At 50.0% G+C, this 27,399-nt stretch overlaps 1 protein-coding gene across 1 annotated transcript in view; it reads left to right on the plus strand.

Moving 5' to 3' along the window:
* Positions 1–20,837: 20,837 nt before the first annotated feature.
* LOC138367974 (uncharacterized) overlaps positions 20,838–27,399 on the plus strand; it is a 110,970-nt gene continuing 104,408 nt past the window's right edge. Inside the window, exons 1-6 of the mRNA XM_069330262.1 lie at positions 20,838–20,890; positions 23,988–24,397; positions 25,164–25,284; positions 25,710–26,767; positions 26,901–26,916; positions 26,982–27,365. Of these exons, the coding sequence (XP_069186363.1) occupies positions 20,838–20,890; positions 23,988–24,397; positions 25,164–25,284; positions 25,710–26,767; positions 26,901–26,916; positions 26,982–27,365 (2,042 nt within the window). The remainder of the gene's footprint in view (positions 20,891–23,987; positions 24,398–25,163; positions 25,285–25,709; positions 26,768–26,900; positions 26,917–26,981; positions 27,366–27,399) is intronic.

Here is a 27,399-nt window from a genome sequence, read left to right on the forward strand (position 1 = left end):
CCACCTCATCATGGAGTCCCCATCTGAAGAAGCAAATAAAGAAACTGGAAAAGGTTCAGAGGTTTGCAACGAGACTTGTCCCAGAGCTACGAGGGATTGGGTATGAGGAGCGCCTGAAGGAACTGTGCCTTACGACACTAGAAAAAAGAAGGGAGAGAGAATATATGATAGGAACGTATAAAATACTTAAGGGGATTGACAGAGTGGACATAGACGAAATGTTCACACGTAATAGTAACAGAACGAGGGGACATGGGTGGAAGCTGGAAACTCAGATGAGTCACAGAGATGTTAGGCAGTTTTCTTTTAGCGTGAGAGTAGTGGGAAAATGGAATGCACTTAAGGAACAGGTTGTGGAAGCAAATACTAATCATAATTTTAAAACTTTTTATTATAGGGAAATAGGACCATAGTCATTGGTGTAAACAACCGATGCTCGAAAGGCGGGATCCAAGAGTCAATGTTCGATCCTGCAAACACAAATAGGTGTGAACACACACACTCACCACACGCTCCCTCTCTCCCGCAGTAAAATACATCAAAAATACCTCAGTATAATGCCATAATGTATACACAATACATCATTCACGGAAGGATGTATTACATAAGCCCAGAGGTAGAGCAGCAGGTGTGGGTGAGAGAGATGGAAGGGGGAGATGAAGGGAAATGGGAAGGGGAGAATGGATGAGAGATGGAGAGGGATATGGTGACTGGGAGGGGCAGGGAGGGGATGGAAGGGCAGGGAGGGGACGGAAGGGGAGGGAGGGGAGGGCCGCCCATAATGACGTCCCCAAATGGCGTGTCATAACTCTTACTGGGTTGTCCTCCTCCCCCGTGCTAATGTGGCCCTTCCCCGGTACTGCTTCCCCGGTACTGCTTCCCCGGTACTGCTTCCCCGGTACTGCTTCCCTGGTACTGCTTCCCTGGTACTGCTTCCCTGGTACTGCTTCCCCGGTACTGCTTCCCTGGTACTGCTTCCCTGGTACTGCTTCCCCGGTACTGCTTCCCCGGTACTGCTTCCCTGGTACTGCTTCCCTGGTACTGCTTCCCTGGTACTGCTTCCCCGGTACTGCTTCCCCGGTACTGCTTCCCCGGTACTGCTTCCCCGGTACTGCTTCCCTGGTACTGCTTCCCTGGTACTGCTTTCCCTGGTACTGCTTTCCCGGAACTGCTTCCCTGGTACTGCTTTCCCGGAACTGCTTCCCCGGTACTGCTTCCCTGGTACTGCTTCCCCGGTACTGCTTCCCCGGTACTGCTTCCCCGGTACTGCTTCCCCGGTACTGCTTCCCCGGTACTGCTTCCCCGGTACTGCTTCCCCGGTACTGCTTCCCCGGTACTGCTTCCCTGGTACTGCTTCCCCGGTACTGCTTCCCTGGTACTGGCCTGTAGTTCAGTGCCTCTTGCCTGTCGCCCTTTTTGTATATTGGGACCACATTCGCCGTCTTCCATATTTCTGGTAGGTCTCCCGTCTTCAGTGACTTACTATACACTATGGAGAGTGGCAAGCAAAGTGTCTCTGCACACTCTTTCAGTACCCATGGTGAGATCCCGTCTGGACCAACAGCCTTTCTAACATCTAGATCCAGCAGGTGTCTCTTGACCTCCTCTCTCGTAATTTCGAACTCTTCCAAGGCCGCCTGGTTTACCTCCCTTTCTTCTAGCACAGTGACCTAACCTTGTTCTATTGTGAAGACCTCCTGGAACCTCTTGTTGAGTTCTTCACACACCTCTTTGTCATTCTCTGTATACCTGTCCTCGCCTGTTCTAAGTTTCAATACACTTCTATACAATTCGACTTCTATTGGAATTATAATGTCACAGTTCTCGTAGCCTACAAGAAGGCTTGGAGTAAATGGCTAAAACAGAGTAAATGTCCCTACCGTCTAAGAGGTGACCCTGGGGATGTCGGGTTCCAGCCGAACTTGAAGGCCTTGTGTGAGATCGATAAAGGAACATGTCTTCCCGTGCGCTGAGAGTGTGAGAGCGTCTAACTGGCCTACTCAATCCTCACCCCAAGATGGCGTCCATATAACTCCAGTGGAGGCGGTGGAGACGTTCTCTCGCCTGGCAATTGTTGTGGAAATATTCCCTGAAAAGTGCAACAACTAACCACTGACTCTCTGACAACGAGAGTTGGGGGAAATTCTCCGCCATAGTGAGGGAAACATGTGTTTGAGGGAGAAATCAATGAGAGTTTACTGGAGTTGAGGAGACCTGGAGACCTGGTGAGTTAGTGCACTGGGACCAGATCACCAGGAATATTTCTGGGGGGTCTCTCTCTCTCTCTCTCTCTCTCTCTCTCTCTCTCTCTCTCTCTCTCTCTCTCCTCCGGCACCACCACCTCCCTCCCCATCCCCACCGTCCCCATCTGGAGAGAGGCGTGAGTGATGGATCAAGGAGGCTGTTGTGGGGTGATTTACATAGAGCGTTATTGATAGTGGGACCCATCTTGCCCACTAGGGGGTCCTCCACTTGTCTCCACCTCTCTCTGTCTTTTATCTATGTCTGTGTCAACTTAAATATAACAACATGAATATAATTTATGATAACCTAGTTTGTTTAGATAATATTATGTTATCAGTGACGAGGGTGTGACCTACCTTCGTCTATCCTAAAGCAGGAGTGAGAGCTGCACCCCCAGCCCCACACCCCAGCCCCACACCCCCAGCCCCACACCCACAGCCCCACACCCCAGCCCCACACCCCAGCCCCACACCCACAGCCCCACACCCACAGCCCCACACCCCAGCCCCACACCCCCAGCCCCACTCCCCCAGCCCCACACCCCCAGCCCCACACCCCAACCCCACACCCCCAGCCCCACACCCCCAGCCCCACACCCCCAGCCCCACACCCCCAGCCCCACTCCCCAGCCCCACACCCCAGCCCCACACCCCAGCCCCACACCCCAGTCCCACACCCCAGCCCCACACCCCAGCCCCACACCCCCAGCCCCACAGCCCAGTCCCACACCCCAGCCCCACACCCCAGCCCCACACCCCCAGCCCCACACCCCCAGCCCCACACCCCAACCCCACACCCCCAGCCCCACACCCCAGACCCACACCACAGCCCCACACCCCAGCCCCACACCCCAGCCCCACACCACAGCCCCACACCCCCAGCCCCACACCCCCAGCCCCACACCCCCAGCCCCACACCCCCAGCCCCACACCCCCAGCCCCACACCCCCAGCCCCACACCCCCAGCCCCACACCCCCAGCCCCACACCCCCAGCCCCACACCCCCAGTCCCACACCCCCAGCCCCACACCCCAGACCCACACCCCAGTCCCACACCACAGCCCCACACCCCAACCCCACACCCCCAGCCCCACACCCCAGCCCCACACCCCCAGCCCCACACCCCAGCCCCACACCCCCAGCCCCACACCCCCAGCCCCACACCCCCAGCCCCACACCCCCAGCCCCACACCCCAGTCCCACACCACAGCCCCACACCCCAACCCCACACCCCCAGCCCCACACCCCAGTCCCACACCCCAGCCCCACACCCCAGCCCCACACCCTCAACCCCACACCCCAGCCCCACACCACAGCCCCACACCCCAGCCCCACACCCCAGCTCCACACCTCAACCCCACACCCCAGCCCCACACCCCAGCCCCACACCCCAGCCCCACACCCCAGCCCCACACCTCAACCCCACACCTTAACCCCACACCCACAGCCCCACACCCCAGCCCCACACCCTCAACCCCACACCACCTAAGCAATTCCACAAATGAGGTAGCTAACTTTTTTTAGTGTTTATTAATCTGAGCCTTGAAGATGATTTATTGTGTAATTGCTTTTATGTTCAATTTGTTGGAGTGTTTGTAATGGTGGTGTGTTTGTTTGTTGGTGGGTTGTGGTGGTGTGTGTTTGTTGGTGGGTTATAAATAAGTACCTGGGAGTTAGACAGCTGCCACAGGCTGCTCCCTGGGGGGGGGGGCGTTTAACAAAAAGGAGGCCTAGTCAAGGACCGGGCCGCGGGGACGCTAAGCCCCGACATCATCTCAAGATAGGAGACATGGAAGTTGTAATAGTCGATCAGTGGGTGGCGGACGGGGTCCAGGAGCTGAGGGCGATCGTTCAGGCACTTTTAGGTGATTATCCCACAGCCACATTCATCAAGCATCATCAATCATCGCCAGGCGGCGGCCACAGAGCTGTGTTATAATTACACCTTCACGCTGTGGCTTCTCACTAATGACCACACCGCTCTCATAACCACCACTGTACTCTGATATTCCTACTCAAACTATGCAACGGTATTTCCCATTAGTATCTTTTATAGCTTTAACAAGATACCAAAGTTACTAAAGTCATTAACAGTTATATATGAAATAGTCCCTCTAATGTTTACACTTGTGATCGTCGTTTGTTTCCCATCTGTAATGTAAACACCGCGGGACAAGTGAGCATCGAGGCTGTGTGATGAATGGCGCTGCCTGGAGTGCTCCAACTGTTTACACTCGTATTTCATCCACGAAATAACGTTCACTTCTCACTGTCTGTCGTCCGTGTCTGGTGTGTTTGGGACACGCGCGGGGAGACATAATGGTGGGGAGGAGAGAGAGATGTGCGCTGCTCTGTGGCCCACTGTGGGCTACTGTGAGGCGTCTGGCACCGTCCTGATGGATGGCTGCCATTAACGGGCGGAGAACGTGTCGTTCTGGTCGTTGATGAGTGTCGTCGCCTCGTTGGTCGTCCTTAACGACCACATGTAACACCGGCACGAGCCACTATGGACGACCTCCCAGCTGACACAACAGGTTCATGCATGCCACTGAGGACGACTCCTTATCTCTGTTACCATACATGAGGCACACCACATGTCACGTGACACCTGGTGTACCTGACACGTGACACCTGGTGTACCTGACACGTGACACCTGGTGTACCTGACACGTGACACCTGGTGTACCTGACACGTGACACCTGGTGTACCTGACACGTGACACCTGGTGTACCTGACACGTGACACCTGGTGTACCTGACACGTGACACCTGGTGTAACTGACACGTGACACCTGGTGTACCTGACACGTGACACTGACCATGGACGTGGTGATTACACTGGAGGAGAGACCATCTCCCTCACACGACACACATCAGCGCCACCACTGGCAGGAGTGTTGGTCCCTGCTGGTCGACAGTGGTAGTGTGGTCGACAGTGGTAGTGTGGTCGACAGTGGTAGTGTGGTCGACAGTGGTGGTTGTGACCTTTCCAGCAGGCACTAACCTGCCGCCATCTCCCTGGAAGACACTCCTCAGATTGGTCTCCAGGCCGCCGGCAGCCTCTCAGGACCTGGGGATATTGATGGGTCTGGCCGAGGTCTTTATTTACCGCCTCTCAGCGCCTGGCCCAGCTCCCAGGGCCGTCCCCAGCCGCTGGTTACGCTGACACACCACTTATACAGTCGTCCCAGCAGCAGTGTTGTGACTGTGGCTTGCTGAGTGTTGAGCTTACTACGCTACTTATAACTGGAGGATTTGGCTGGGATATTGGTTCCTTGCTGGGATATAGAGGCACCTGCCTGGGATATAGTGGCACCAGCCTTGTATATAGTGGCACCTGCCTGGTATATTGAGGCACCTGCCTGGTATATAAAGGCACCTGCCTGGTATATAGAGGCACCTGCCTGGTATATAGAGGCACCTGGCTGGGATGGAACAGTGTATCCATGGAAGATCGTCAATTCAAAGTACACTCGTTTCTCATTTGAACTTTTGGAACAATTGTTCAGATTCCTATCACCTCCAGTATACTGTCTATAATCATTACTATCTTCTCACCTTACCATCTGTCTCTTATCCCTGTCTCCTGCATGCTGCCTGTCCTCCCCCGTTAAAGCTTCAGATGCTCCCCCGTCTCTCTCTGTCTCTGTACCTCCTGGCAGCACTCCTGTTCATGTTCCAGGAATTAACATAAGTATTCCGGAGGGGCGCGTCGCCACCCTATAAACATGAATTTCCTCAGCTGATGTACACCACTGGAATATTGTTGGGTTGGAATGTTCCTGTGACGTGTTGCTAGGGTTAGAATGTTCCTTTGACGTGTTGCTTGGGTTGGAATGTTCCTTTGACGTGTTGCTGGGTTGGAATGTTCCTTTGACGTGTTGCTTGGGTTGGAATGTTCCTGTGACGTGTTGCTTGGATTGGAATGTTCCTGTGACGTGTTGCTAGGGTTGGAATGTTCCTGTGACGTGTTGCTAGGGTTGGAATGTTCCTTTGACGTGTTGCTTGGGTTGGAATGTTCCTTTGACGTGTTGCTGGGTTGGAATGTTCCTTTGACGTGTTGCTTGGGTTGGAATGTTCCTGTGACGTGTTGCTAGGGTTGGAATGTTCCTTTGACGTGTTGCTTGGGTTGGAATGTTCCTTTGACGTGTTGCTGGGTTGGAATGTTCCTGTGACGTGTTGCTAGGGTTGGAATGTTCCTTTGACATGTTGCTTGTTTTTTTTTGTTTTTTTTGGCAGGGATATTCCGGCGCGGGCCCTAAGCCTCTGGCTGGCCCACTGTGCGGGCCACAGTGGGCCAGCCACTGGACCTAAGATTAACCCCAAGCTGAACCCCAAGATGAACCCCAAGCTGAACCCCAAGATGAGAGAGAGAGAGAGAGAGAGAGAGAGAGAGAGAGAGAGAGAGAGAGAGAGAGAGAGAGAGAGAGAGAGAGAGAGCTGTCTGGAAGGGTTTCTAAGCGAGATCAAGCGATCCTGAAGTGAGAGAAGTAGAGACCATTCTCTCCCTTACCTCACTCTCTTTCCTACTACACACACAGTCTCTCACATCTCAGGTTCATTGTTACTCTGTCTCTCCGTCCTGTTCCTGACTCTCCCTCCCAGCCATCTTCCCTCCCTCCCACACAGGTGAACAGAACGCCATCATGGGAGGGAAACTTATTCATTTATCAAACTTTAAAGACTTTCATCGGTAGGACGCCGCCCTTATATATTACTACGGGATTACTGCTGCCGTCGGTCCTGGAGGAGGAGGAGGTGGTGTGTGTGTGTGTACTCACCTAATTGTACTCACCTAATTGTGCTTGCGGGGGTTGAGCTTTGGCTCTTTGGTCCCGCCTCTCAACTGTCAATCAACTGGTGTGTGTGTGTGTGTGTGTGTGTGTGTGTGTGTGTGTGTGTGTGTGTGTGTGTGTGTGTGTGTGTGTGCGCGCGCGCGTGCGTGCGCACATTTAGTGGTGTTCCGTGGGGTGGGAGATGAAAGGGGCGTTAAAGCTGCCTGGGGCTTCACCAATGACAGAAAAACCAATATTTCGGAGATTTGTGTGTGTGTGAGAGACCACAACCCCCCCCCCCCCCCTCCCACACACACACACTGTGTCAACCACAACACCAGTCTTATTATGAGTAGGGACATGTAACACAACCTCCATCCCTACCCCCCCCCCCCCTCTCTCTAGCTCTCTCTCTCTTTTAAACTAAGACTAGGGTTCATAAGGGATGCCAAATGAAACAGTGAAACAGCAAGCAAGAGCTCTAATCCTACCTCAGCTCATCTGAAGCCTGCTGCTAGAAACTCGTTTATTTCATAAGAACATAATTTGAAACTTTCACAAAGGAACTATTTTAAAAAAGAACCTGATAAAACTGCAAGCAAGAACTGTAATCCTTCCTCAGCTCAGTTGAAACTTACTACTTAAGACTCATTTATTTCACGAACCAATACTATTTAACTTTATTAACAACATTTGGTAACAATCATATACTGAACAAGATGAGCCTGTAGCCAACTGTGTGCCAGAGCCTTCAAGTGCTCAGTTGACCTGATCTCCCGTGTATCAACATGTTCCAGAGTCGAGTCAGCCTAGGAGTGAAAGATGGAGTGATGTTTGTCGGAAATCTGACACACGTTAACATACAACAGTTACCCATTCAGAATCGGAGAATGGGAATTTCGTGACGTCATCAACAACACGTTAATATTAACTCTCATTTCTTTTAAACCAGAGTCTAGTGTTTAAACTTAATAATATAGTATTCACTAGGACTGAATATAAATAAATACACCAAAATATAGCTTGGCTCCCTTGTTAATGTAAAATAAACACAGAATATTGAAGGAATATTATTGGAATGCTCCCTCAGGGAGGAGCGGCCAGTCGTACAGACAGAACTTGTAAACAAACGCACACAACAGAGAGGGCTCCTTACGAGCAAACACAACTCGTCATAGACTCCCAAAATATGAGTCAACAACCGAGTAACTGCCACAGCAACCTCTACAGCAACAGGAATACCTAAGTATCCATCTTACCAGTTATCTATTACATGTTTTTGGCCATTTACTGTTCTACATAGGTCTGGCGGTTATACAGCGAGCTTAAGGCTCAACAAAGTGTTTTACTCAGCACTACACACACATTATTCCGTGTCACATCTGTACTTTATATGTTTAAGGTGCCATTACTAATGCCCTTCATTTGGCAAATAAATTGTGATTTGGAGTTACTGAAAAGATTAGCTGGCCCTAAAGATGGAAAAGGGCGGAGGTTTCCACACTGCAGTCTACACTAAGGAAACAAACATAGGAATGTGCCTAAATGCCAACAGCGACTGCCCAGACAGGTACAAGAGGAGTGTTGTTAACGCATATGTCGACCGTGCTCTCAGCCACAGCTCAGAATGGAAGCAAGTCGTTATTATTATTAACATCTTTATTGACAAAATTAATTACAATTTTGCCTAATCTGAGAATTTTGATAGTCTTAATAAATTGAGGTTAATGCTAGTATTCACTGTCACGCAGGACAGAGGGTCATACATAAGACAATAGGTCTAAACTGTAGGCTGAAGCACATATATATCACGGTTACAATCAATGTTTTAATGTGTGAATATGTGACAACAACTTTCTATTGTGCACTGCCACACAAGGGCAGGGATGGGTTCATAAGTGATGCAGCTTAGAGTATAAATAGAAATTGTTCTTCATTCTTTAAAATGGACAAGCAAATTTTGGGTAAATTGTTAGGATGTCGTCCAGAACACCTGAGTCAATAAAATAGTTACACAGTTGGTGGTACAATAGGCCAGGAGGTCTAAAGTCCTTTACGGTTTCACATTCATCAATATAGTGTTCTAGTGAGTGCATTAAAGGTTTATCACAGAGTTTACAATCTGAATATTCTGGTAGTGGCTCAGCCTCACTAACCTGCCAGATGTGTCTATAGCCAAGGCGAATTCGCGCAATTACTACATCACATTGCCTGGTCCGGTTACTGTGCTGACCATACAAATACCTATTATTACAGAACTTGTCATAACTTTTAATACTGCAGCTTTCAGGTCTCTGTGCATTTCTTAGTTCTTCTAAATCTGAATTAATTTCTTTAATTTGTATGTTTCTAATAACTCTTTACTATAAAACCAGAAAAACGGCCAGCCTACTCATGAGAAACTCTCCAGACACAAAACAGAACGCTTTAAAAGAGACTAACGTCGTCTATGCCTTCAAATGCCCTCTTGGGGACTGTAAGCTCCAAAAAACCCAGTATATAGGCAAGACAACAACATCTCTTTCTAGGCGTTTAACGATGCATAAGCAACAGGGCTCCATTAAGGAACATATAATCTCTTCCCACAACCAAACCATCGCCAGAGAAATCCTAGTAAACAACACAGAAATCATCGATAGATACAGCGATAGCAGGCGGCTTGACGTTTGCGAGGCACTACACATCAAGAAGTCAACACCAGCAATCAACAGCCAATTATTGCACAACTATATTCTACCCACCTCAAGACTCCGCTCCAATATAGAAGCATCAAGAAATATGGACCAATAGGCTTTCTACAAACACTTCTATTCAATATCCATTGTTTCGTGTTCTGTCTTGTGTTGATGAAATTAATACCCTATTAATACTCTTGTTCTGTCTTGTGTTGATGAAATTAATACCCTATTAATACCACATCTTGTTCTGTCTTGTGTTAATGCCACATCACCCCTTCCACCTCACTCAAATGTAGATATAAAATCGGAGATGCGTAAGTTCTATTCAGTTGTGTATTTGTGAACTAAAGTCTTTGAAAATGTAATAAGTTTTACGAAACGCGCCCGTGTCGCGTCAGACTAGAAATAAAAATGAATTTTGGAGAATTGATTTTTGATTTACCTCCAACAGTGAAGCGAAATGTACGAAAGATTGAGAAAATTCGTGTTAGAATTATTAATCTTACTTTTTCGGTCATATTTAATAATATATATATATATATATATATATATATATATATATATATATATATATATATATATATATATATATATATATATATATATATATATTGAAATGTTTGTTCAAAATCGCTAATCTCCGAAAGTTCTTCACCGATTGCTTTGAAATTTTGACACAACGATGCATTAGAACAGGCGCGTGGTTTTATATACCTACTTTATAGATGCCACCCCTGTGACAGGTAAAAACATTCGTTTTTGAAAAACAGCGTCATCTGTTGCACATAATAGCAACATGCACGCTATACTAAATATGTCACGAATTCCACTTCAATGTTTCCGATTGTATGGATAAATTTTAGTTTCATAGATTTCGATTTATTATGTTTTCTATTGAATTATTTTGTGTGCCATTGTGTTGGAATTGAGCTGTGTTGTTTACCATACCGCTCATTTAGTAGGTATAGATGCCACACCTGTTACAGGTAAAACTATGTTTTTCTTGAAAAACAGCGTCATCTATTGCATGTAAATGCAACACACATGCTCTACTAAATAAGTGTGGTGCTGGGTGGTGTGGTCGTGTGGTGTTGGGTGGTGTGGTCGTGTGGTGCTGGGTGGTGCCGGGTGGTGTGGTCGTGTGGTGCTGGGTGGTGTGGTCGTGCTTGTGCTGGGTGGTGTGGTCGTGTTGTGCTGGGTGGTGTGGCTGTGTGTGGTGCTGGGTGGTGTGGTCGTGTGGCTGTGTGTGGTGCTGGGTGGTGTGGTCGTGTGGCTGTGTGTGGTGCTGGGTGGTGTGGTCGTGTGGCTGTGTGTGGTGCTGGGTGGTGTGGTCCGGTGGCTGTGTGTGGTGCTGGGTGGTGTGGTCGTGTGGCTGTGTGTGGTGCTGGGTGGTGAGGTAACAGGTGTGGTGGTCCTCGCGACCTCGGAAACTCATTTGAATTAGCCAGAGTTTAATGGGATTTTTAGAACCAAACTAAACCTTCGACTCCATTTATTACCTTTGGTTTGAATCGTTTTTGAGTGTGGCGGAGGGAGGAGAGGTTCTTTAGGGGGGAGGCGGGGGGGGGTGTGGGGCTCTGGGGCTTTAGGGATTGGGTTGGGGGTGAGTGGGTGTTGGGGGAGTGGGGGAGGTGTGCTCCGTGGGTGAGTTATGGGTAAACTAAACAATTGTTGTGCTGAAGGTGCTGGCGTATCTGGGAGGTAAGATATAAATAAGGCCGCCACATTAGCATTTAGAGGTTCCAAACACATTCTCTTAATCCAGGAAGAGGATGAGAACCACTCGGGCGGAGGTCCCGGCCAGCAGCACAAAAATAAATCAGGCTTGTGGGATTACGTCGCAAGATTAATGGCGGCTCATACCCGCGTCTATACTTTTGTTTCTCCGGTAATGGAATCCAAAGCTTTTTATATCCGCGCCTGAACCTGTTTTACCCGCGCTGGAGGGATGACGACGCCGGGAATCACACACTGAATAACAACACGCACTGCTATATACACACAAGAATTTATTGTGGAGTTTCGATAGTGTGGAACAGGCGTGGGAGAGGGAGGAGGGGTGTGGGAGTGGGAGGAGGGGTGAGGGAGAGGGAGGAGGAGTGTGGGAGTGGGAGGAGGGGTGAAGGAGTGGGAGGAGGGGTGAGGGAGTGGGAGAGGGAGGAGGGATGAAGGAGAGGGAGGAGGGGTGTGGGAGAGGGAGGAGGGGTGAGGGAGAGGGAGGAGGGGTGAAGGAGAGGGAGGAGGGGGTGTGGGAGAGGGAGGAGGGGTGTGGGAGAGGGAGGAGGAGTGTGGGAGTGGGAGGAGGGGTGAAAGAGAGGGAGGAGGGGTGAAAGAGAGGGAGGAGGGGTGAGGGAGAGGGAGGAGGGGTGAGGGAGAGGGAGGAGGGGTGAGGGAGAGGGAGGAGGGGTGAGGGAGAGGGAGGAGGGGTGAGGGAGAGGGGTGAGGGAGAGGGGTGAGGGAGTGGGAGGAGGGGTGTGGGAGAGGGAGGAGGGGTGTGGGAGATAGAGGAGGGGTGAGGGAGAGGGGAGGAGGGGTGTGGGAGAGGGGAGGAGGGATGTGGGAGAGGGAGGAGGGGTGAGGGAGAGGCGAGGAGGGGTGAGGGAGAGGCGAGGAGGGGTGAGGGAGAGGGGAGGAGGGGTGTGGGAGAGGGAGGAAGGGTGAGGGAGAGGGGAGGAGGGGTGAGGGAGAGGGGAGGAGGGGTGTGGGAGAGGGAGGAAGGGTGAGGGAGAAGGAGAGGGAAAAATTAAACTCTGATGGTTGTGTTTAGTGTCGTTTACAACATTGTTTTTTAGTTACATTATTACTGCCAGTTGATAATAACTTACCAATAACTCTGGAGTGAGAAGAGGCACTAATACAGTCGGGTAAGTCAACAACCCGCTGACTGGCTAAGTGAGGACGTGACATAAACACTACTTACACATAGCAGTTACACTGTGTAGGCCTACACTGCTCCCTCCGTGGGGTGGTGAGGCAGGGTAGAGGGTTAAGGCAGCCAGGTATGAGGGAGCCCAGCCTCCCATAATGATGGTGCGTGTACCAACCACTTGCTCCAACGTACCAGGACAGGGTCTGCTGTCCGACCCAAACAGTTTCACGTTTCTGTATTACCTAACTGGCTCAAATGGCACTTTAGAAAGTTCTAAATGTAACTAAAGAACCTGTTGGAGCAATTCTAGGTCTAATACACGCTGTCTTAGGCCTAATATAGTACATATATGCGCTATACTAAGCCTAAGAATATTCCGGTTACTTCGTGAACAATACGTCAGCTTTTACGTTTGGCATATAAAGTTGTGTGCATGCAGCCGCTAGTTGAGTGTGAGTGTGTGTGTGTGTGTGTGTGGGTAATGTATGGGGGGGGGGGCGAGCTGGCCTGCGTGTTGTAATGATCGTTTACCACAATTTATGACCAATTTAGTGGTCGTTAAAACTAGTTACAAGTACTGTTTGATGACCAAGGTTGTTACTGATACCTTGGGAGGTGGTGGGCACGAGGGAGGGGGGGGGGGGGCGGTTGTTCTGTAGAGGGGGTGGTTGTTGGGGGTGTAGGGCGTGGGGGAGTGGGGGTTGTTCTGTAGAGGGATGGTTGTTGGGGGTGTAGGGCGTGGGGGAGTGGGGGTTGTTCTGTAGAGGGATGGTTGTTGGGGGTGTAGAGCATGGGGGAGTGGGGGTTGTTCTGTAGAGGGGTGGTGAAGGGGAGGGGTAAGGGGAGTTGGCTGGTATGTTCAGCGTCAGGATGGGAGGACCGACAAGACTGTGACCAGTAAGAGTCACAGTGTCAACAGTATTGGTAGTGACAGGAGAGCCCGGCTCTACTAACACCAGCTGAAATACCACTAATACTATTACTAGAAAAATGTATTCAGAATATGTAAATATATAAACACAAAGTTAAATTACGTTATAATACATTTGTAGAGATGAATGTCTTGAGGCGCCGCCGCCTCCCCTCCTCTTGTGGTACTTGTGACCCCGACGGGTACCTGAAGTTACCTGGTAGAGGGGTGACTGTGGTAGAGGGGTGACTGTGGTAGAGGGGTGACTGGTAGAGGGGTGACTGTGGTAGAGGGGTGACTGTGGTAGAGGGGTGACTGTGGTAGAGGGGTGACTGTGGTAGAGGGGTGACTGTGGTAGAGGGGTGACTGGTAGAGGGGTGACTGTGGTAGAGGGGTGACTGTGGTAGAGGGGTGACTGTGGTAGAGGGGTGACTGTGGTAGAGGGGTGACTGTGGTAGAGGGGTGACTGTGGTAGAGGGGTGACTGTGGTAGAGGGGAGACACAGCGGGACATCAATCACTGGAGGATCAATAACAACACCTGGCCCCTCCCGCCTCACTCCCCTCTCTCACTTCCCCTCATCCTCACCTCACATTATTATATTATTTTCCTCTCTTCTTTAGTGTGACACTTTCATCCATCTATGGTGCCTCCACTCTCACTATCCCCACACTCTCACCTCTCACTATCCTCACAGTCTCCTCTCACTATCCTTACACTCACCCCTCCACTCACCCCCTACACTCACCCCCTACACTCACCCCTACACTCACCCCTACACTCACCCCTACACTCACCCCTACACTCACTCCTACACTCACCCCTACACTCACCCTACACTCACCCCTACACTCACCCCTACACTCACCCATACACTCACCCCTCCACTCACCCCTCCACTCACCCCTCCACTCACCCCTCCACTCACCCCTCCACTCACCCCTCCACTCACCCCTACACTCACCCCCTACACTCACCCCCTACACTCACCCCCTACACTCACCCCCTACACTCACCCCCTACACTCACCCCCTACACTCACCCCTACACTCACCCCATACACTCACCCCATACACTCACCCCATACACTCACCCCCTACACTCACCCCCTACACTCACCCCCTACACTCACCCCTACACTCACCCCCTACACTCACCCTACACTCACCCTACACTCACCCCTACACTCACCCCTCCACTCACCCCTACACTCACCCCCTACACTCACCCCTACACTCACCCCCTACACTCACCCCCTACACTCACCCTACACTCACCCCTCCACTCACCCCTCCACTCACCCCTACACTCACCCCTACACTCACCCCCTACACTCACCCCCTACACTCACCCTACACTCACCCATACACTCACCCCTCCACTCACCCCTCCACTCACCCCTCCACTCACCCCTCCACTCACCCCTCCACTCACCCCTCCACTCACCCCTCCACTCACCCCCTACACTCACCCCCTACACTCACCCCCTACACTCACCCCCTACACTCACCCCCTACACTCACCCCTACACTTACCCCCTACACTCACCCTACACTCACCCCTACACTCACCCCTACACTCACCCCTACACTCACCCCTCCACTCACCCCTACACTCACCCCCTACACTCACTCCCTACACTCACCCCCTACACTCACCCCCCACACTCACCCCCTACACTCACCCTACACTCACCCCTCCACTCACCCCCTACACTCACCCCTACACTCACCCCCTACACTCACTCCCTACACTCACCCCTACACTCACCCCTACACTCACCCCTACACTCACCCCTCCACTCACCCCTACACTCACCCCCTACACTCACTCCCTACACTCACCCCCTACACTCACCCCCCACACTCACCCCCTACACTCACCCTACACTCACCCCTCCACTCACCCCTACACTCACCCCTACACTCACCCCCTACACTCACTCCCTACACTCACCCCTACACTCACCCCTACACTCACCCCCTACACTCACCCCCTACACTCACCCCCTACACTCACCCCCTACACTCACCCCCTACACTCACCCCTACACTCACCCCTCCACTCACCCCTCCACTCACCCCTCCACTCACGCCTCCACTCACCCCTCCACTCACCCCTACACTCACCCCCTCCAACGTATTCAACGTGTTCGATACATTGGTCATGACATTTTTCCACACCTAGTTAGGGGGTTAGGTGCTAGGGGGATAGGGGCTAGGGGGTTACGGGTTAGGTGTTAGGGGTTAGGTTTTAGGTGTTAGGTGTAAGGTGTTGTGTTAGGGGTTAGATGTTAGGGGTTAGATGTAAGGTGTTACGTGTTAGGGGTTAGGTGATAGGGGTTAGATGTTAGGGGTTAGATGTTAGGGGTTAGATGTTAGGGGTTAGGTGTTAGATGAACAAATGAGAGATAACTAAATTAAGCAGTGTTCTTGTCGCATTGTTTGTGGCATTAAGATTTAGTTTCAATGACAGGTGGTGGCAGCTTATATTAGAACATGTAAAGTAAAATTAACATCAACAACATCAGTATAGTATAACATTAAAGAGTAACAGTTAGTCTACTCTCCCTCTTCCTACATCACTCTACTCCCTCTCCTTCCTTCTCTCCCTCCTGCCTCCCCTCTTCCCGTTCGCTCCCCGTTTAACCTTAACGGGCATAACATTCCGCCTGTGAAGGTCACGACCAACTCAGGTCCCCTGATCCAGCCCTCCTTTCCATCCCCCGTCCCACAACCCTCCCACCTTCCATCCGACCGTCCCACAACCCTCCCACCTTCCATCCCACCGTCCCACAACCCTACCACCTTACATCCCACCGTCCCACAACCCTCCCACCGTCCCACAACCCTCCCACCTTCCGTCCGACCGTCCCACAACCCTCCCACCGTCCCACAACCCTCCCACCTTCCGTCCGACCGTCCCACAACCCTCCCACCTTCCGTCCGACCGTCCCACAACCCTCCCACCTTCCGTCCGACCGTCCCACAACCCTCCCACCGTCCCACAACCCTCCCACCCCACCGTCCCACAACCCTCCCACCTTCCATCCCACCGTCCCACAACCCTCCCACCTTCCATCCCACCGTCCCACAACCCTCCCACCTTCCATCCCACCGTCCCACAACCCTCCCACCTTCCATCCCACCGTCCCACAACCCTCCCACCTTCCATCCCACCGTCCCACAACCCTCCCACCGTCCCACAACCCTCCCACCGTCCCACAACCCTACCACCTTCCATCCCACCGCCCCACAACCCTCCCACCGTCCCACAACCCTACTACCTTCCATCCCCCCGTCCCACAACCCTCCCACCTTCCATCCCACCGTCCCACAACCCTCCCACCTTCCATCCCACCGTCCCACAACCCTCCCACCTTCCATCCCACCGTCCCACAATCCTCCCACCTTCCATCCCACCGTCCCACAACCCTCCCACCGTCCCACAACCCTCCCACCGTCCCACAACCCTACCACCTTCCATCCCACCGTCCCACAACCCTACCACCTTCCATCCCACCGTCCCACAACCCTCCCACCGTCCCACAACCCTACTACCTTCCATCCCCCCGTCCCACAACCCTCCCACCTTCCATCCCACCGTCCCACAACCCTCCCACCTTCCATCCCACCGTCCCACAACCCTCCCACCTTCCATCCCACCGTCCCACAACCCTCCCACCTTCCATCCCACCGTCCCACAACCCTCCCACCTTCCATCCCACCGTCCCACAACCCTCCCACCTTCCATCCCACCGTCCCACAACCCTCCCACCTTCCATCCCACCGTCCCACAACCCTCCCACCTTCCATCCCACCGTCCCACAACCCTCCCACCGTCCCACAACCCTCCCACCTTCCATCCCACCGTCCCACAACCATCCCACCGTCCCACAACCCTCCCACCTTCCATCCCACCGTCCCACAACCCTCCCACCGTCCCACAACCCTACTACCTTCCATCCCCCAGTCACACAACCCTCCCACCTTCCATCCCACCGTCCCACAACCCTCCCACCTTCCATCCCACCGTCCCACAACCCTCCCACCGTCCCACAACCCTCCCACCTTCCATCCCACCGTCCCACAACCATCCCACCGTCCCACAACCCTCCCACCTTCCATCCCACCGTCCCACAACCCTCCCACCGTCCCACAACCCTACTACCTTCCATCCCCCAGTCACACAACCCTCCCACCTTCCATCCCACCGTCCCACAACCCTCCCACCTTCCATCCCACCGTCCCACAACCCTCCCACCTTCCATCCCACCGTCCCACAACCCTCCCACTTTCCCTCCCACAACCCTCCCACCGTCCCACAACCCTCCCACCTTCCATCCCACCGTCCCACAACCCTCCCACCTTCCATCCCACCGTCCCACAACCCTCCCACCTTCCATCCCACCGTCCCACAACCCTCCCACCGTCCCACAACCCTACTACCTTCCATCCCCCCGTCACACAACCCTCCCACCTTCCATCCCACCGTCCCACAACCCTCCCACCTTCCATCCCACCGTCCCACAACCCTCCCACCTTCCATCCCACCGTCCCACAACCCTCCCACCTTCCATCCCACAACCCTCCCACCGTCCCACAACCCTCCCACCTTCCATCCCACCGTCCCACAACCCTCCCACCTTCCATCCCACCGTCCCACAACCCTCCCACCTTCCATCCCACCGTCCCACAACCCTCCCACCTTCCATCCCACCGTCCCACAACCCTCCCACCTTCCATCCCACAACCATCCCACCGTCCCACAACCCTCCCACCGTCCCACAACCCTCCCACCTTCCATCCCACCGTCCCACAACCCTCCCACCTTCCATCCCCCACCTTCCTATTTCGCCTCAAATTACCATCTTAAATCATCAGGATATTTCTTCCGCCTCGCACCAGCCAATTTACAACTTCAGTTTTCCGCTCTAATTTCCTTACTTTCCTCCCGCCTCCGTCCTGGCCGGAAGTCATAGAAAATGGGAAGTCGGGAGAAGGCGGGTTTGTTTACGTAGTTAGCACTTCCTTCTACTGTCTCTCCACCTGTACTTGAGTGAGTGTGTGTGTACTCACCTAGTTGTACTCACCTAGTTGTGTCTGCAGGATCGAGCATTGACTCTTGGATCCCGCCTTTCGAGCATCGGTTGTTTACAGCAATGACTCCTGTCCCATTTTCCTATCATACCTGGTTTTAAAATTATGAATAGTATTTGCTTCCACAACCTGTTCCTGAAGTGCATTCCATTTTCCCACTACTCTCACGCTAAAAGAAAACTTCCTAACATCTCTGTGACTCATTTGAGTTTCAAGCTTCCATCCATGTCCCCTCGTTCTGTTACTATTCCGTGTGAACATTTCTTCTATGTCCACTCTGTCAATCCCTCTGAGTATCTTATACGTTCCTATCATGTCCCCCCTCTCCCTTCTTCTTTCTAGTGTCGTAAGGCACAGTTCCCTCAGGCGCTCCTCATACCCCATCCCTCGTAGCTCTGGGACGAGTCTCGTTGCAAACCTCTGAACCTTTTCCAGTTTCATTATATGCTTCTTCAGATGGGGACTCCATGATGAGGCGGCATACTCTAAAACTGGCCTCAAGTAGGCAGTGTAAAGCCCCCTAAATGCCTCCTTACTTAGGTTTCTGAATGATGTTTTAACTTTTGCCAGTGTAGAGTACGCTGCTGTCGTTATCCTATTTATATGTGCCTCAGGAGATAGATTAGGTGTTACGTCCACCCCCAGATCTCTTTCGCGCGTCGTCACAGGTAGGCTGTTCCCCTTCATTGTGTACTGTCCCTTTGGTCTCCTATCTCCTAGTCCCATTATCATAACTTTACATTTGCTCGTGTTGAATTCCAGTAGCCATTTCTCTGACCATCTCTGCAACCTGTTAGGTCCTCTTGGAGGATCCTGCAATCCTCATCTGTCACAACTCTTCTCATCAACTTTGCGTCATCCGCAAACATCGACATGTAGGACTCTACGCCTGTAAACATGTCGTTAACATATACAAGAAATAGAATTGGTCCCAGCACCGATCCTTGTGGTACTCCACTTGTTACTGTTCGCCAGTCCGACTTCACGCCCCTTACCGTAACTCTTTGGCTCCTTCCTGTTAGGTAGTTCCTTATCCATGCTAGGACCTTTCCCCCCACCCCCACCTGCCTCTCGAGCTTTAACAGCAGTCTCATGTGCGGTACTGTATCAAAGGCTTTTTGGCAGTCCAGAAATATGCAGTCTGCCCAACCATCTCTGTCGCGTGTGTGTGTGTGTGTGTGTGTGTGTGTGTGTGTGTCTGTCTGTCTGTCTGTCTGTCTGTCTGTCTGTCTGTCTGTCTGTCTGTCTGTCTGTCTGTCTGTCTGTCTGTCTGTCTGTCTGTCTGTCTGTCTCTGTCTCTCTCTCTCTCTCTCTCTCTCTCTCTCTCTCTCACTCTCACTCTCACTCTCACTCTCACTCTCACTCACTCACTCACTCACTCACTCACTCACTCACTCACTCACTCACTCACTCACTCACTCACTCACTCACTCACTCACCCACACCCACACCCACCGGGGCGCTTGTGTGTCATGGGGCACAATCGATGAGGTAAAGAATATTGAGACACATAAATTACCACAACCCGCCATAACACTGTACTCAACCCGTGTCAATAATGCCACGTCCGGTACCTTTCTCGCGGCCGCGGCTTCCTCCTCCTCCCTCGCCTTCCCTGCACCAGCACGCTGGGTCTCAGGGCCGCTCCCAGCTCCCTGTAAGGTGTGCTGCTTGTTGTCTCTGCTCTCGAGGGCAAACTACCTGGTAAAGCCGTTAACGAGGATGGTAATTTTGGGTAATTGGAGTGTGCCGCGAACGGGGTAGTTCGAATGCTGTGTTCGGTTGCCTGAACATTAGATTCTTTTTTGCTGTTATTGTTTGTTCATTTGTTCTGTGTTTGTCTAGCGTTTATGTTGCCAGAATATGCTTTCCTTGTTCATACTGTTGAAGTTAATGAGTAAAGTACACATTGTTGTGAGGTGTTTGTAAAGGTAATACTCCCGGGCCAGTGACTGTGGTCGAGGTGGAGATAGCCCTTCCCGACGGTGGGGGGGGGGGTGGGGGGGAGCACGTGGCAAGACTTGCACATGTTGCAACATTAATGGGGAATGTAATAACCGAGGAGGACGGCTGACAGATTCAGGAAGACCTAGACAAACTCCAGCAGTTCTTAGAGCTTTGTAGAGTTAGGGCTGTTAGACGTCAACCCCAAACAAATGCAAAGTAATAAATGGAAAATAAAAAGGAGGGCGTAAGAAAGCTAGATGTAAGGAGGCAGGCAACTACAGCAACAGGAAGATATCAATATTTGGTAGTCGATATCATGTCCACACTAACACCTGTCATATACAAAGAGGATAACAATGGCAGTTTATGGCAAGCTGGGAGACATTAGAGTGCCATTTACAGACTGTAATAAGGACTCAAGACAATGTATTTAGCCTGCGTAGCAAGAGGCTGTTAGTCTCCCTGGTGAACCACTCCCCGTTGTTACTGTTAGATAACCACCGCCGGTACTACTAACACCTCAACACTCATCACCTGCATAACTCACACTAATACCCAGATTAGAGACAAAGACAGAGAGAGAGAGAGAGAGAGAGAGAGAGAGAGAGAGAGAGAGAGAGAGAGAGAGAGAGAGAGAGAGAGAAAGACAGTCTTTTACCAATACCTTTTGTCCTCTTGACATTAAACTCGCCTTTCGACAAACTAACACACTTCGTATCATTTTAGTTCACACTGCTCCTCCTGCTTCTAATGTTGCTGATGTCTACTCTATTTCCTGTTCGTCTTGTCCTCTCCAATACTTTGGTGAAACTGGCCGTACACTGAATGACAGACTTAAAGAACACAAGAGAAGTGTTAAGTCTGCAGACACTAACAATGCTCTCTTCTGCCATGTGAGGGATTCTAATCATCCCATTGATTGGTCTTCCTCCAAAATATTCTTTCCTGCCTCTACACAGACGCCGTCTTGTTGAATTGGCTCTAATACACAATGTACCCAACATGAACTTGAGTCCTGGCTTTGTTGCTGTGGACTCTTCCCTTTCACAGTATATACTTAAATGCTCTAATCTTTCTAACAAAGGTGACCTAACATAAGCTTACCCTTCCTTTTATCATTCCTTTTTCTGTCCATTGTTTTCTCTTACGTTCCCTTGCTATCCCCTTCTCATTGGGTGGTTATAAATAGGAGCTGCCTCGTATGGGCCAATGGGCCTTCCGCAGTTTTTATTCCTACTACTATCCCCTCTACTACACTTTACCGTTTGTACCTTTTGCCTTGCTCCTCACCTCTCTCTTGCCTATTTATTGCCTTCATCTCCTTCCCTCACCAGAGGTCACGACCTCTCCGCAGGGTGCAGTCGCACCTCCACAGATCTCCAGTATCGGCTCTTGATACTGGTAATAGCTCCAAAGGGCCACCACTTAGGGGCTATTCGTGCCCGTGCCACCTTTTGGGTGGCTTAATCTTCATCAATCAATTTCCTCATCACAATCAACTTGAGAATGGATGGACCGGTCCAGGATGGACCGAAACGTCGTCGTCCCCTCACCTTTCAGTGTGTGGTCTGGTCAACATACTTAATCCAAGTTATTGTGACTCATCGTCTGCAATCCCCAGAGCATTATTGCTAACGAGTCAGTGTGCACCATGCCACTCACTCATGGTAAACAATTGTTCACTCATGGTAAACAATTGTTCACTCATGGTAAACAATTGTTCACTCATGGTAAACAATTGTTCACTCATGGTAAACAATTGACGGCACGTGGTATCAATTGGTTGTTACCATTTGCCGTCAAGCTCGAGGGAATCTGATCCTTATGGGTCCCGGCAGTTGATCACCAAGCCAACAAGGCCATTAAATATAACTACACCTACACCAATGTGATCACACTCACTGGTATCACAACACCCATTATAGAATGTATTGTAAACCAACAATACTCAAAATGGGATGAAATTTGTAAAAAAAAAAGAGAGAACAAAATTTAAAATTAAAAATTTCATCAAGACCATCAATCTCAGACGTTAAGCTGCCACCATTGTTGTCACTAGTGATGCTGCCACCATTGTTGTTACTAGTGATGCTGCCACCATTGTTGTCACTAGTGATGCTGCCACCATTGTTGTCACTAGTGATGCTGCCACCATTGTTGTCACTAGTGATGCTGCCACCATTGTTGTCACTAGTGATGCTGCCACCATTGTTGTCACTAGTGATGCTGCCACCATTGTTGTCACTAGTGATGCTGTCATCATTGTTGTTGTCACTAGTGATGCTGCCATCATTGTTGTCACTAGTGATGCTGCCACCATTGTTGTCACTAGTGATGCTGCCACCATTGTTGTCACTAGTGATGCTGCCATCATTGTTGTCACTAGTGATGCTGCCAACATTGTTGTCACTAGTGATGCTGCCACCATTGTTGTCACTAGTGATGCTGCCATCATTGTTGTCACTAGTGATGCTGCCATCATTGTTGTTGTCACTAGTGATGCTGCCATCATTGTTGTCACTAGTGATGCTGCCACCATTGTTGTCACTAGTGATGCTGCCACCATTGTTGTCACTAGTGATGCTGCCATCATTGTTGTCACTAGTGATGCTGCCACCATTGTTGTCACTAGTGATGCTGCCATCATTGTTGTCACTAGTGATGCTGCCATCATTGTTGTTGTCACTAGTGATGCTGCCATCATTGTTATCACTAGTGATGCTGCCACCATTGTTGTCACTAGTGATGCTGCCACCATTGTTGTTGTTACTAGTGATGCTGCCATCATTGTTGTCACTAGTGATGCTGCCACCATTGTTGTCACTAGTGATGCTGCCATCATTGTTGTCACTAGTGATGCTGCCATCATTGTCACTAGTGATGCTGCCATCAATGTTGTCACTAGTGATGCTGCCATCATTGTTGTTGTTACTAGTGATGCTGCCATCATTGTTGTTGTTACTAGTGATGCTGCCATCATTGTTGTTGTTACTAGTGATGCTGCCATCATTGTTGTCACTAGTGATGCTGCCACCATTGTTGTTACTAGTGATGCTGCCACCATTGTTGTCACTAGTGATGCTGCCACCATTGTTGTCACTAGTGATGCTGCCATCATTGTTGTCACTAGTGATGCTGCCATCATTGTTGTCACTAGTGATGCTGCCATCATTGTTGTCACTAGTGATGCTGCCATCATTGTTGTCACTAGTGATGCTGCCATCATTGTTGTTGTTACTAGTGATGCTGCCATCATTGTTGTTGTTACTAGTGATGCTGCCATCATTGTTGTTGTTACTAGTGATGCTGCCACCATTGTTGTTGTTACTAGTGATGCTGCCATCATTGTTGTCACTAGTGATGCTGCCACCATTGTTGTCACTAGTGATGCTGCCACCATTGTTGTTACTAGTGATGCTGCCATCATTGTTGTCACTAGTGATGCTGCCATCATTGTTGTCACTAGTGATGCTGCCATCATTGTTGTCACTAGTGATGCTGCCACCATTGTTGTCACTAGTGATGCCATCATTGTCACTAGTGATGCTGCCATCATTGTTGTCACTAGTGATGCTGCCATCATTGTCACTAGTGATGCTGCCACCATTGTTGTCACTAGTGATGCTGCCACCATTGTTGTTGTTACTAGTGATGCTGCCACCATTGTTGTCACTAGTGATGCTGCCACCATTGTTGTTGTTACTAGTGATGCTGCCACCATTGTTGTCACTAGTGATGCTGCCATCATTGTTGTTACTAGTGATGCTGCCATCATTGTTGTTGTTACTAGTGATGCTGCCATCATTGATGTTGTTACTAGTGATGCTGCCATCATTGTTGTTGTTGCTAGTGATGCTGCCACCACTGTTGTCACTAGTGATGCTGCCATCATTGTTGTTGTTACTAGTGATGCTGCCACCATTGTTGTCACTAGTGATGCTGCCATCATTGTTGTCACTAGTGATGCTGCCATCATTGTTGTTGTTACTAGTGATGCTGCCACCATTGTTGTCACTAGTGATGCTGCCATCATTGTTGTTACTAGTGATGCAGCCATCATTGTTGTTGTCACTAGTGATGCTGCCACCACTGTTGTCACTAGTGATGCTGCCATCATTGTTGTCACTAGTGATGCTGCCATCATTGTTGTCACTAGTGATGCTGCCACCATTGTTGTCACTAGTGATGCTGCCATCATTGTTGTTACTAGTGATGCTGCCATCATTGTTGTCATCATTGTTGTTGTTACTAGTGATGCTGCCATCATTGTTGTCACTAGTGATGCTGCCACCATTGTCACTAGTGATGCTGCCATCATTGTTGTCACTAGTGATGCTGCCATCATTGTTGTCACTAGTGATGCTGCCATCATTGTTGTTGTTACTAGTGATGCTGCCATCATTGTTGTTGTTACTAGTGATGCTGCCATCATTGTTGTTGTTACTAGTGATGCTGCCATCATTGTTGTTGTTACTAGTGATGCTGCCACCATTGTTGTTGTTACTAGTGATGCTGCCATCATTGTTGTCACTAGTGATGCTGCCACCATTGTTGTCACTAGTGATGCTGCCACCATTGTTGTCACTAGTGATGCTGCCACCATTGTTGTTACTAGTGATGCTGCCATCATTGTTGTCACTAGTGATGCTGCCATCATTGTTGTCACTAGTGATGCTGCCATCATTGTTGTCACTAGTGATGCCATCATTGTTGTCACTAGTGATGCTGCCATCATTGTTGTCACTAGTGATGCTGCCATCATTGTCACTAGTGATGCTGCCACCATTGTTGTCACTAGTGATGCTGCCACCATTGTTGTTGTTACTAGTGATGCTGCCACCATTGTTGTCACTAGTGATGCTGCCACCATTGTTGTTACTAGTGATGCCACCATTGTTGTCACTAGTGATGCTGCCATCATTGTTGTCACTAGTGATGCTGCCACCATTGTTGTCACTAGTGATGCTGCCATCATTGTTGTTGTTACTAGTGATGCTGCCATCATTGTTGTTGTTACTAGTGATGCTGCCATCATTGTTGTTGTTACTAGTGATGCTGCCACCATTGTTGTTGTTACTAGTGATGCTGCCATCATTGTTGTCACTAGTGATGCTGCCACCATTGTTGTCACTAGTGATGCTGCCACCATTGTTGTTACTAGTGATGCTGCCATCATTGTTGTCACTAGTGATGCTGCCATCTTTGTTGTCACTAGTGATGCTGCCACCATTGTTGTCACTAGTGATGCCATCATTGTTGTCACTAGTGATGCTGCCATCATTGTTGTCACTAGTGATGCTACCATCATTGTCACTAGTGATGCTGCCACCATTGTTGTCACTAGTGATGCTGCCACCATTGTTGTTGTTACTAGTGATGCTGCCACCATTGTTGTCACTAGTGATGCTGCCACCATTGTTGTTGTTACTAGTGATGCTGCCACCATTGTTGTCACTAGTGATGCTGCCATCATTGTTGTCACTAGTGATGATGCCATCATTGTTGTTACTAGTGATGCTGCCATCATTGTTGTTGTTACTAGTGATGCTGCCATCATTGATGTTGTTACTAGTGATGCTGCCATCATTGTTGTTGTTGCTAGTGATGCTGCCACCACTGTTGTCACTAGTGATGCTGCCATCATTGTTGTTGTTACTAGTGATGCTGCCACCATTGTTGTCACTAGTGATGCTGCCATCATTGTTGTCACTAGTGATGCTGCCATCATTGTTGTTGTTACTAGTGATGCTGCCATCATTGATGTTGTTACTAGTGATGCTGCCATCATTGTTGTTACTAGTGATGCAGCCATCATTGTTGTTGTCACTAGTGATGCTGCCACCACTGTTGTCACTAGTGATGCTGCCATCATTGTTGTCACTAGTGATGCTGCCATCATTGTTGTCACTAGTGATGCTGCCACCATTGTTGTCACTAGTGATGCTGCCATCATTGTTGTTACTAGTGATGCTGCCATCATTGTTGTCACTAGTGATGCTGCCACCATTGTTGTCACTAGTGATGCTGCCATCATTGTTGTCACTAGTGATGCTGCCATCATTGTTGTCACTAGTGATGCTGCCATCATTGTTGTCACTAGTGATGCTGCCATCATTGTTGTTTTTACTAGTGATGCTGCCTTCATTGTTGTTGTTACTAGTGATGCTGCCATCATTGTTGTTATTACTAGTGATGCTGCCACCATTGTTGTTGTTACTAGTGATGCTGCCATCATTGTTGTCACTAGTGATGCTGCCACCATTGTTGTCACTAGTGATGCTGCCATCATTGTCACTAGTGATGCTGCCACCATTGTTGTCACTAGTGATGCTGCCACCATTGTTGTTACTAGTGATGCTGCCACCATTGTTGTCACTAGTGATGCTGCCATCATTGTTGTCACTAGTGATGCTGCCACCATTGTTGTCACTAGTGATGCTGCCATCATTGTTGTCACTAGTGATGCTGCCATCATTGTTGTCACTAGTGATGCTGCCATCATTGTTGTTACTAGTGATGCTGCCATCATTGTTGTTGTTACTAGTGATGCTGCCATCATTGTTGTTGTCACTAGTGATGCTGCCATCATTGTTGTTACTAGTGATGCTGCCATCATTGATGTTGTTACTAGTGATGCTGCCATCATTGTTGTTGTTACTAGTGATGCTGCCACCTCTGTTGTCACTAGTGATGCTGCCATCATTGTTGTCACTAGTGATGCTGCCATCATTGTTGTTGTTACTAGTGATGCTGCCACCATTGTTGTCACTAGTGATGCTGCCATCATTGTTGTTACTAGTGATGCAGCCATCATTGTTGTTGTCACTAGTGATGCTGCACCACTGTTGTCACTAGTGATGCTGCCATCATTGTCACTA

The sequence above is a fragment of the Procambarus clarkii genome, chromosome 24, assembly GCF_040958095.1.
Source record: "Procambarus clarkii isolate CNS0578487 chromosome 24, FALCON_Pclarkii_2.0, whole genome shotgun sequence".
Classification (NCBI taxonomy): Eukaryota; Metazoa; Arthropoda; class Malacostraca; order Decapoda; family Cambaridae; genus Procambarus; species Procambarus clarkii.